General features: G+C 37.1%; 1 protein-coding gene across 1 annotated transcript in view; it reads right to left on the bottom strand.

Annotated features, from left to right (window-relative positions):
* ASXL3 (ASXL transcriptional regulator 3) overlaps positions 1-12,556 on the bottom strand; it is a 174,499-nt gene that overhangs the window by 135,359 nt on the left and 26,584 nt on the right. The window contains exon 2 of the mRNA XM_025365211.1: positions 9,795-9,877. Coding sequence (XP_025220996.1) covers positions 9,795-9,877 — 83 coding nt within the window. The remainder of the gene's footprint in view (positions 1-9,794; positions 9,878-12,556) is intronic.

The following is a 12,556-nucleotide window of genomic DNA, read 5'->3' as shown; positions in this document are numbered from 1 at the left end:
CATGGTACTGTGTTAAGCATATTGCTATAAATAACTTCCAAAATGAAATACAAAAAAAATCTAGAAATATTATGTTATACTATGAATTCTAAAAATCTTCCAAATTCTGAATCACAGTTATGGACTGAATGTCTTTGTACTTTCAAAATTCATACGTTGAAACTATAACCCTCAGTGTATCTGCATTTGAAGATGGGCCCCAGAGCGAAGTGATTAAGGATAAATGAGGTCCTAAGGATGGAGCCCTGATCCAATAGGATTGGTGTCCTTATAAGAAGAAACAGTAGACAGCTTGCTGTGTCTCTGTGCAGACATATGGAAGAAAGGCCAATGTGATGACACGCAACAAGGCAGCCACTATAAGCCAGGAAGAAAGTCCTGACCAGAAACGGACACTGCCAGCCTTAATCTGGGCTTTCTGCCTTCCAGAACTGTGAGAAAATAAATTTCTGTTATTTAAGCCATCCACTCTATGGTATTTTGTTATGGCAGCTTAAGCTGACTAAGACAATCACAATTAAGTCTGGGAGGACTTAATAGTGATTAAGAGTCATCTTCCAAACTCACTGCATTACTGAGGCATTCTGTATAAAAAGTATTTCCTTCCCATTCAGCAATCCAATCTTACATCAACAATGGGATAACTACCAGAAATGTGAGTGCCTGTGCATGCACATGTGCGCGCGCGCGCACACACACACACACACACACACACACACTTATTTGAATTCTTGTGGGGCTCGACTTCTACTTTTCAAATCACGAAAAAAGTAACAGGAGACATTTCACAATGAACCACAAATACTCAACTATGGCTGCAATATCAGATGTTTGATTATAAAGGCTTTACAGTTACCCAAGCCCAAGTCGATCACAATTGTGCTGAAAACTTGAAACCTGATCTTGCTGGGTAGCATTTCACATAATGATTTTCTACTCAGAAAATGCTGCCACAGTAATATATAATCTTATCATTCTCCTCAAGAATTACTTTACTTTGTCCCTACATTTAAAAAGTTTAAGTTAAAAGAAGCCTAACTTATTAAGACACTACAGAGTTATTTTAAACAATTAGTGATATTCATGTGCAAACTATGACTTCTTATTTAATCAAGTTACACCATTTAACTCAAAACTAATTAAATATGTACAGAAAATATACAATGCCCCAAAACATTTTAAGTGACATATTTTGGGTAAAACCAAATGTATACAAAACTGGCCAGATTAGAAATTCAAAATTTTATCTAAATGTAAGGTGTAATGTAGGCTTTACCATTCATACATAGGCCCTATAGTATCAGAATATTATATAATAGATTTATCCAGATACCATCTAACTAGAAAAAAGTACCATATTTAATTTAATCAAACAATCATCAAACATACAAAAGGCTGTAGCTTTTGATTAATCACTTTAAGTGATTAATATGTGTGATACAGTCTCTTGAATTTAGGGATACCTCATGTTTTGTGTGTTTCACTTTATTATGCTTCACAGATACTGCATTTTTTACAAATTGCAAGTTTGAGGCAACCCTGCATCAAGCAAGTCTATTGGTGCTATTTTTCCAACAGCATTTGCTCATTTCCTGTCTGTGTCACAGTTTGGTAATTCACACAATATTTGAAACTTTGTCATTATTATATCTGTTATGGTGTTCTGTAATCAGTTATCTCTGATGTTACTACTGTAATTGTTTGGAGCGTCATGAACAGTGCCCATATAAAATGGTAAACTTGCTTCAAAATTCTATGAAGGCTAGGAGAGGTGAGGAAGCTGCAGAAGAAAAGTTAGAAGCTGGCAAAGTTTGGTTCATGAGGCTTAAGGAAAAAGGCCATCTCTATAACATAGAAGTGCAAAGTGAAGCAGCAATTACTAATGTAGAAGCCCCAGCAAGTTGTCCAAAATATCTAGCTAAGATCATTGACAAAGGTGGCTATACGAACTGGATTTTCTATGTAGACAAAACAGCCTACATTCATTACTGAAAGAAAATGCCATCTAGGACTTTCATAGGTAGAGAGGTGAAGTCAACGTTTGCTTTCAATGCTTCAAAACACAGGCTCACTCTCCTGTTTGGGGCTAATGTCACTGATGACTTTATGTTGAAGCCAATGATCATTTAGCATTTCGGAAATCCCAGAGCACTTAAACATTATGTTACATCTGCTATACCTGTACTCTATAAATGGAAAAACAAAGCATGCATGACACCACATCTGTTTACAAAATGGTTTACTGAATATTTTAAGCTGTTAAGACTTACTGCTCAGAAAAAAAAAAAAAAAAAAGATTCCTTTCAAAATACTACTGTTCACTGACAATGTATCTAGTCACCCAAGAGATGAGGGAGATGCACAAAGAGACTAACGTTGCTTTCATACCTGCTAAGACAACATCTATTCTGCAGTCCATAAATCAAGGAATAATTTTGATTTTCAAGTCTTCTTATTTAAGAAATATATTTCCGGCTGGGCGCGGTGACTCAAGCCTGTAATCCCAGCACTTTGGGAGGCTGAGACCGGTGGATCACGAGGTCAGCAGATCGAGACCATCCTGGCTAACATCGTAAAACCCCGTCTCTACTAAAAAATACAAAAAACTAGCCAGGCGTGGTGGTGGGCACCTGTAGTCCCAGCTACTCAGGAGGCTGAGGCAGGAGAATGGCATAAACCAGGGAGGCGGAGCTTGCAGTGAGCTGAGATCCGGCCACTGAACTCCAGCCTGGGCGACAGAGTAAGACTCCATCTCAAAAAAAAAAAAAAATATATATATATATATATATATATATATATTTCCTAAGGCTATATATATATATATATATATATGTTTCCTAAGGCTATAACAGCCATAGATAGCAATTCCTCTGATGAATCTGAGCAAAGTGAACTGAAAATCTTCAGAAAAGAGTTCACCCTTCTAGATGCCACTGAGAACATTCATGATCCACGGAAGGTGGTCACAATAGCAACATTAACAAGAGTATGGAAGAAGTGGATTCTGATCCACTTCAACACTTCAGTGGAGGAAGTAACTGCAGATGTGGTAGAAATGACAAGAGAACTAGAATTTGAAGTGGAGCCCAAAGTTGTGACTGAATTATTTCAATCTCATGATAGAACTTTCACAGGTCGGGAGGTGCTTCTTATAGATGTGTAATGAAGATAATTTCTTGAGATAAAATCTACTTCTGGTGAAGATACTGTGAACATTGTTGAAATACAAATAAATGATTTAGAATATTACATTAACTTAGTTGATACAAAGCAACAGCATGGGCTGACTCCAGCTTTAAAATAAGTTCAACTATGGGTAAAATATTGTCAAATAGCATTGCATACCACAGAAATATTTCAGGACAGGACGTGTCAATCAATACAGAATACTTCACTGTTGTCTTACTTTAAGCAACTGCCACAGCCATTCCATCCTTCAGCAACCACTATCCTGATCAGTCAGCAGCTATCAACATCAAGACAAGGCTCTCTCCACCAGCAAAGTGATTATGACTTGTTGAAGGTTCAGATGATTGTTATCATTTTTTTTAGATAGGGTCTCATTCAGTCACCCAGGTTGGAGTGGAGTGGCACCATCTCAGCTCACTACAGCCTGACCACATCGGCTCAAGTGATCCTCCTGCTTCAGCCTCCCTAATTAATATCTGGAACTATAGGTATGTACCACCAAGTCTGGCTAATATTCTATTTTTTGTAGAAACAGGGTCTCACTGTTTCTGTTGTTGTCCAGGCTGGTCTCAAACTCCTGGGCTCAAGTAGTCCTCCTTCCTTGGCCTCCCAAAGTGCTGGGATAACAGGCATGAGCCACCATGTCCAGCATAAAGTATTTTTTTAATTAAGGTATGCACAGTGTTTTTCAGACATAATGCTACTGCACACCCAGTAGACTACAGTATATAAACACGACTTTTATATGCGCTGGGAAACCAAACAATTTGTGTGACTCCCTTTTATGCAATATTCTCCTTATTGTGATGGTCTGGAATCAAACCTGCAATATCCTCAATGAATGCCTGCATTATGGATTCCTTATTAAGAAATGCTACTATAAACTGAAGTCAGTTTTGAGAAAAAAAAAAAAAAAAACAGATTTGTAAAGGGGGAAGGAAGACTTGGGATAAGATGACCAGATAAGAAGATAGTGCAATAATCCAGGTAAGAAATGAAAAGTATCTGAAGAATTGCAAAAAGTATGGTACACAGAAAGAAAGACGTGCTTAGGAAGTAAAACTAACACTACCCAGAACCATCTGGCCATGACGTCCGGGGAGTTAAGAATGGCACTGATTGAGATTTCTAATCTGAGTAATGATGACAAGTAAAATTTTATGTCAACTAAGAACTAGATTATTCTCGAAGCTTGCTTATACACATGTACACACACAAATATATGCAAATTGCCCTGTGTTTCTGTTTAATAACACCATTGTCTCATACATCCCTCTCTAAGTAGCTGACTGTGCACACCATTTACACAATGAGAGAATTAGATGTTAACAAATGGCAGGGATGACACTGTGAGCTAACACTGTAATTCTAAAACGCCCAACACAAACAAACTAGACCACCATTTCAGTATTAAAGGAAGGGCGCCAACATGGAGTCTGCAGATAAGAATTGATTTTGCAGTAGAAATTACTTGCGTTTATTTCTTATCTCTAGGCAAAACATTGCAGCGGCAAGAAAGAATCATCTCCTAAAGCACTAATTAGCAACATAAATCTCACCAAGAGCAATGCCAAGAAATTTTATTGTTTGTCACTATACATGGTAATAGAATTTCTGACATGTTATCCCCCTAAAGAAATGCAACATCTTTAATAAACCACAGTACAAAGTGGAGATTCTAATTTCAGCATATCATAACAGAGATTGCAAAACAGAAAACATAAAAAGTCTTAAACAAAATGAGGTAAAAATAGATTCCGGAATTATCAGTGGAATAAAAAATTCTCATTGATACTAGAATAATGACAAAATCTGGGATGTCAATGCATGTTCTACATCACAAAATCTAAAATATGTCCATTAGTCTGAGGAACACTAAACATAACAGATACTGTTTATAAAACTTTTTAAAATGTCCCTACTGAAATATATAATTACAGGTTGCTTCTCTGTAAACAGTTGATGAAATTTAACATAGTTTTTAAATCTAAAGTATGGCATCTCTAATATTGTTAAAATGTACCTCATAAATACCATCTTGCCCTCAACCCAACAGAGGTTTTCTTAATTGCTTTGTGTGGTTTGTGTGTGTATATATATTTTAATTTTATGACCACTTCAGGCTCATTATAAACTATTTGCCTATTACCAAATAATATAAAACTAAATCACAGTTCCTGCTACATTAGTAACAGGTATCTTATCATGATAATGTCCAGCACATACAAAAATTATTCCTCACTGATGAATGGTTGTTTTGCTCTCACTACATCAGTCAGGTAAGCCTTACTCCATGACCTTGCAACCCCTGGATATGTTACTATAACAGAGCACACATTTCTTTGGAAGCATCACTTGAAAAATTATGTGAGACATGGCATCAAAAAACACATCCTCAGGCATCAAAAATCCCACAGTCCTCTTGGTAAAGGAATGATAACTTCTGAACAAGCAAATCAAAAACAGAAAATCAGAATTGGAATGACCCCCAAAATCATCCAAAGCAACACTGTAACTAGACGTACTCCTGTTTTCTAAACAAATATTTTCACTTACTGCAGACGAGAACATACTCCAAGCAGCACCCTAACTCCCTGAGGAAGGAAGTGGGGATGTTTAGCTGAGAAGTCCAAAGAGGGATATCAAATATCCATCCACAAAAGCAGCAGACTGGAGTATTCACATTTTAATCCCGTTTATAGAAGCAGCATGGCTATTTGATTATACGATTCCAATCATCTGAAAAGCCTTCCAATACTTTGATTGATCAACTGTTGACAATTAATAAACATAAAGGAGCAGAAGCCCTAAAAACACTCAGAATCAGTGAAGCAAGTACACAGAGGGACCAGAATAAAATGACATTAATAAAATCTTCTATCCTATTATACAGAGGGGAAGTAAAAATTACCAAGAGTATTTTCATAAGAAAGAAAACCAGGTCTTAAAAAATCATTCTATTTTTTTTTCAACAAAACCACATGTCCTTCTGCTAATTTATTATATTCATATTTCATACTTCTTTTTGCCCACATGGAAGGTACTTATTTCATTCCGGCTTTTCCAAATAGAATTTAATCCTACTGTACACATTTCATCAATAATATGGAGACACAGAACATGATGTAAAAAGTCCTATTTTTATCATGTCTACATGAACATTATATGACTTAAAGTGTCACTTGTAAAGAGGAAAACACAGCATACAATGTCAAATTTCACCTCAAATAACAGTAACCTATATTCTGAACACATTCAAATATCCTCATTAGTTTTGCCAAAATTACTAATGTAGTTTTTCTATTATAAGTTACAAGTTTAAACTAGTGGCTTTCACAGTGTTTGAAAACAAGCAACAGCACGATAACTTCAGTTGTTCACAGATAATCTGCTGGAAACTATCAGCATACATATATTTAATGGGATTTCCACAAACCTGTTAAGTTTCTTTTGATGTTAAAAATAACTACTATTACATATCATTAAAAACACAACATGTTAAAAAGAAGTTTCTAACTCTGAATGCAAGCCAAAGTCATTACTAAGCACCAGCAAATTAACATCTTGAGAATGAAGATTATTGACTAAACAACTATTTATTGAGTGTCTGCCGAGAGCCAGAAGCGTTAGGTACCCTGCCCTTAAGGAGCTCACACATAGGCAGGGAAGACATACAAAGACAAAATTACAGTACAGCGAGGTAAGCGCTGTCGGAGACCTGCCTGACACATACAGAATGAAGGACCCCCATAGTACCTGACACAAATGGCCTTGCTTTGAGTACAGGTTGGAATGATGATGGTGGCTGAAGACCTTATCTTCTATTGTCTAGAAATGCTAGGTACAGTAGAGGACTGTTTGGGGGAGGACCATTAAAACATTACCTCTCATCCATAGAAGAGACCACCAGAGGGTTATGGCCGTATTAGTAACTTTACAAGCACTTCCCTGTATTTAATCACGCATATTACTAATGTGCATTTCTTGAAACACATCATTAGTAAATACCTAGAAATCAATCAGCTATGTTTGACCTCATGAAGGTGGAATTTCTAAACTTTACTTAAGAAAAACACATACAGTTACATTTCATTTACTCAACTACCTTAAATATTTGGAAAACATTTAAGAACTTGGAAAGTAGCAAAACAGTACATTAAGGAGGCAAAATAAGTGTCCATATGTGCTCCTTGAAACAACATCCATCCATACAAGACAGTCTTAAACTCACTCAAAAGCTAGGTATGTTTATTTTAGAGGTGACTCTAACAAGAAAATTAGAACTAGAAAACAAGGGAACAGTGAGCACAGATGCATGAGTCGTAAGTAATGGATTACCATTGACAAGAAGGGGGAAATTTAAAGAAATAGAATGAAAAAACAAATGGGAGCACAAAATGCATAGTCTGAGGCCACTTGATGCAGAGCAGATTTTACAGAAGAAAACTTTAACTGTGTTCTCTTTCTTTGCTTTTCCTTTTCCTATTCAAACCGGTAACTGTGTGCAGGTACTTCACTAATACTATACTGGTTCATGAGTATTTGTAACAAAGGACTTTTTTCTTCCTTACAGAAGGACAAATAGTGACGCAGAGGGTGAAGTGGGGAGACAGATTCAATTTCGAGGACTAAGGAGTTACATTCCCCATTTCAGCGTTCTTTAATTACTCTTTGAAGAAGTTGGTTTTTAAAATTTGTTTGTCTTTGTTAACTACGCATGCTGAAAGCCCTCTTATATACCATTCTGGGAGGACCAGCATTTTGAAAATTTTGAAATAATGCTATAATATAACAAGTGTAATTAAAATGTTGTTGTGAGTCACAGTACAGGGATTTTTATATCTCCAGCTTCATAACAACTGATAACAGCAGAGTCACTCCTGTGGAGAAGAATATCTTAATGAACGAATTTCAAATGTCTGCTTTTAGGAGGTGCTTTTTATGTCCACATTGGCAGATTCCTCTGGCAACAACGCCCACATAAGACAGTTGACATCCTTAGATTTTTAGCCCTTCTTTTCTTTTGACTATGGCACAAATATTTTCAGTGCTTTCTAATTGTCATAAATATTTCCAGGGTTACTGACAGGTGGCAAGAAGAAAATTAATCTCCTGTTTTCCTGATTTTGTTCCCTAACTCCTTAAACTGACATCTGGGTTAAAATAGGATCTCCTTTAACAGAGTTGTTAGGTACTGTTAGCAACTAACCTGCCCACTGCTGCCTCCACTTTGTGGGGGAACAATTAGTGCAAACACAATGTGGTTATATTATCTTAGGCTACTTCTACAGAGCAGGCAGAAAAAAAGTCTCCAAAATAAAAAATGAAAATTTGAGCATAGGTTTCCTGTACCCCAGTAAATTGTGATGTCTATGGACCTACCTTGCAAAAGATACATTTTAAACAGCTAAAGGCTGATGTTACCCACACGTTAAAGTTATAGGAGTTATAGCTGAAACCTACTTTTCACAAAAAGTCAGCCTCAGAAGGATATTTATTTATCTTAGCAGTTTCTATATCCACATCAAATGAAAACATTCAAAAGGTAGTTCGGTAGGTTTAATTTCATCAAGTTGTGACTACTGTATGCTCAATGGCTTACAGATGGACAACTCATGTACACAAATCTATTCTATGTAACAAGGCTGATTACATACACATATGACAACATCATAGTTGTTTTATCCTATAATAAACCTTTTTCTCCTTGAGTAATATCATCTATACGGCCCTAACTTGCTATCTAAAACCATAAAATTAATACCTAAGAATAAAGAATCATCACTGAAATATTATCTGGCAACCAAAAGGAATTCCTGTTATATGCTACAACATGAGGAAACCCTGAAAACATTATATGCTAAGTCCAATAAGCCTTTCACAAAAGGCTACATATCTATATTCCACTTATATTAAATGTCTAGAATAGCAAGTCCATAGAGACAGAAAGCGGACTAGCAGCTGCCAGAGGCAAGAGTAGTTGGGATATGGAGTGACCGCTAATGGGTGTAGGGTTTCATTTTAGGGTGATGAAAATGTTCTAAAGTTTGATAACGTTGATGATGCAGAACTTTGTGAATATAACATAATCCACTAAACTGTACATTTTAAAAGGGTAAATATTAGGCTCAACAGTTATTACAGGATGCACCAAGTAGAGTTTCTTAAATATAAGAGGACTAGATTTTCAACCACATTTACTGGCACTGAATTTTATCAAAGTGAGCTCATCTTTATATCCTGGGATCTACCTATTAAACCTGTAAAAGTGTTTCTCTTTCACCACCTGGTTTCAGACACACGATCTCCTCTTACAAGAAAAAGAAACAGGAATAACTTCAAGGAGGGGCTAAGTCACACAGTGCTGTTCTTTGTTAAGAAAGTACCTCCTGTATCAATCCATCTAATGTAATGTATTAAGGTAACAGGCAAGTCCAAGGAAATCTTAAACCATCCAACTACTTCTCAATTAGAAAAGAATTTGCGGGTAGTTACCCAATTCACAATCAACTACAATATCAAAATCTAGATACACCTACTGCTTAGCAACGAGTGGCAATTATTATTTAATGAAAACAGAAAATGTTTTAAATATGGATACTGACCTTGTTTCTTTTAACCCTTCTTTCTGAATGACTTCCAATATCTGCTTTGCTGTCATTGGTGAGTTGGGGTGTTTTTCTAGTGCCTAAAATATAAACATAAGATTCCGAGATTATTGCACGGCAGCATACAAAATGAAAATGTACGTGAATCATGCATTCTCTGCTTATTTTACTACAGGGGAAGGGGCTTTTACATCAAAGTAAGAGTCCATCATACAGGTCAGGTGCCCAAAGGGAGAACATAATTTTTTTGGACATTTAAATCGGAAATTTCTGCAACAAAAAGGGGCCATCCTTCAAACATGTCACAAAGGCATACACACCAAGAAAGAAATGTGAACCCTAAAGAAAACAAGTTAACAAATGTATATAATTTCCTTTATTTAAAAAGTTTCTAATATTTTATGGTGAAAGTCATGTTTTCAGGCTGTTAAAATGTTTCCTAAGATTCCAGGTCCTTGGAAACATGGAGCCTGAATACTACCAATAGAAGAGAACAGAGTGTGGTCACAAACAGCCTCACTGGATTCATGCCCAAAATATTGAAAGAAGCATACAGGAACCCAAGTAACTCATTACAGTGTGTTTTCCAGTTCAGCTCAGTTTCCTTTCCTTTGCCTTTTCCAATTAATTTCAAGTAAGCCCTTTCCTCTTCCCATTTAGCCTATCTCAGTCATATGAACTCAGTCCCATTCTCTTTCTCTCCTCTTCTGCCCTACCTATCTTTTGTGAAAGGGGTTCTTTTAAACAAAGGGTGTGGAATACACAGGACATAGCTGATTATTTCCACAGGTCTTAGACCATCAGCCCTGGAAATCAGGTTCCTTTATTTTTCCAGGGACTTAACCCCATGTGGTGGAAACAATAAACAGTAGTGCCCCTACTGTGCACCAACATGAACTACAGGGACCACATCTGGGTACAAGAAACAAGTTACACACATCTTCACAATGACCTACTCCAAGGGTAGATGACACCTAATTAAAGATGCTATGCAGGAGCTTCATGCTCAAGTCATGGCCTCTTGTAACTTAGAAACACTAGAGTTCCAATCTATTATTATTCGAAGAATCATAATTATCAAGAATTAACAGGGTCATTCTGAAAATGTAAACTTGAAAAGGCTTCCAAATCTGTTCAAAACGGCTCTGTGATCTCTTATACTGTCAATAACCAAATTTCAACTGATTCACAAGTGAAGGCTCTGTTCATCGAGGCCCTTCAGTGTGTTGCACGCAGCCTGCCCATCCTAACTTTTCAGATACTTTCCTATTCTCTCCTTTCTAGTTCCCAGGAAATTCCCCCTTTTTCCAATCCTGATCAGCCCCGTCCTTACTCATAGTTGTAAATTCTTTAAAGAATACAGAAATATGAGCCACACTACAACAAGGGTATAGCAACAAGTACGTGAAAGGGAAAGAAGGAAAGTGGTCCTCGCAGAGGAGGACACTGTAGAGCTGAACTGAACACTGGAAAAGGGGAAACAGAAACATAGGCGAAGTTGTTTAGGGAAGAGGAGTATATATATATTGGAAAAAAAGGCAATAAGGAAACTGCACAATAGAGCTGAAAAGGGGGAAAAATAGAGCACAGGGGAAAGAGGAAGAAGCCGATATGAAAACAAAAAGCTGACAGAAGTTTTAAAATAAGAACTGTAAGTAGAACAGTACATAATTATGAATTACTGAAAGGAGATGCTGTGTTCACATGGACTATATATAGGGTGAGCACTGCCTCAAATGAAAGGCAACGGGTCTCTCATAAAAGATATGGGCAGGAGGTCAATAGACACAGACACACAGGAAGCAAGCAAGGAAGAGGGCAACTGGAGGGAAAGGCATACGATGGGGAAAGAAGAGAAAGATAGGAGGAGGGTGAGAAAGGAGGAAAATTGAGCTGAACTGGGAATGTCTAAAGGCAAACTGATTAAATCTAGAAAGGGCCAAAGAAGAAACTCCAGTGTACTGGACAATGTTTTAACGGAAATTTGGGTGCACTTGAAATTGGGGTTACTCACTGTGGAGGATTCCCTGTTTCTCTTCCTGAGTACAGGCCCCTCAGCACACCTGGACAGCTCCTCCCAGCAATTGAGAGAATTTGGATAGCCCTGTCCCCTTCTCTATGACATCACATCCTACTCTACAAAGGAAGTAAAAGTGCCAAGAATTACATCATGAAGTGGATGAGAGGCAGGAAGGAAATGATGAAGCCACACAAAACAGCAGAAGCCACCCTCAATTCCTGCAAGACAGAGAACAGAGACAGAGAAGGAGAGGTTCCTGGGTGCGAACAAGCTTTATTGATTGAGCTGTGTAAACATTAATAGAACAAAAGATAAGGAGAAATTATCTTCACAAAACAAAACATTGATGCCATCAAAATAATGTGACACATGGCAGAGACATGAATCAGACTCACAGACAGCCATACTCTAATACACTGAGTGGGGCAAGCCACAGTCAGAGCACAATGGCATCTTAAGCTATCAGACCCAAATCTTAGACTAACTGTCCATTGCCCCAACAATCTCTTGACCATAAGGCACTGCCTGGTCTTGTTGTTGCTTACATTTTGGATGTTTGGTGGGAGATCTGTTTTTTTGTGCTTTTTTTGTTTTGTTTTGTTTTTTGTTTTTTCTATTGTTACACAAGCAACTATTCATCAGGCTTTTCCATTAACTTCTACTACTTTAATGTTTAGAAATTCCTTTTATCCAGAGAGCATGCAAATACCTACAAGTATTTCTTTCAAGTAGTTGTTTC

The sequence above is a fragment of the Theropithecus gelada genome, chromosome 18, assembly GCF_003255815.1.
Source record: "Theropithecus gelada isolate Dixy chromosome 18, Tgel_1.0, whole genome shotgun sequence".
Classification (NCBI taxonomy): domain Eukaryota; kingdom Metazoa; phylum Chordata; class Mammalia; order Primates; family Cercopithecidae; genus Theropithecus; species Theropithecus gelada.
This window is presented reverse-complemented; position numbering and strand designations above follow the sequence as displayed.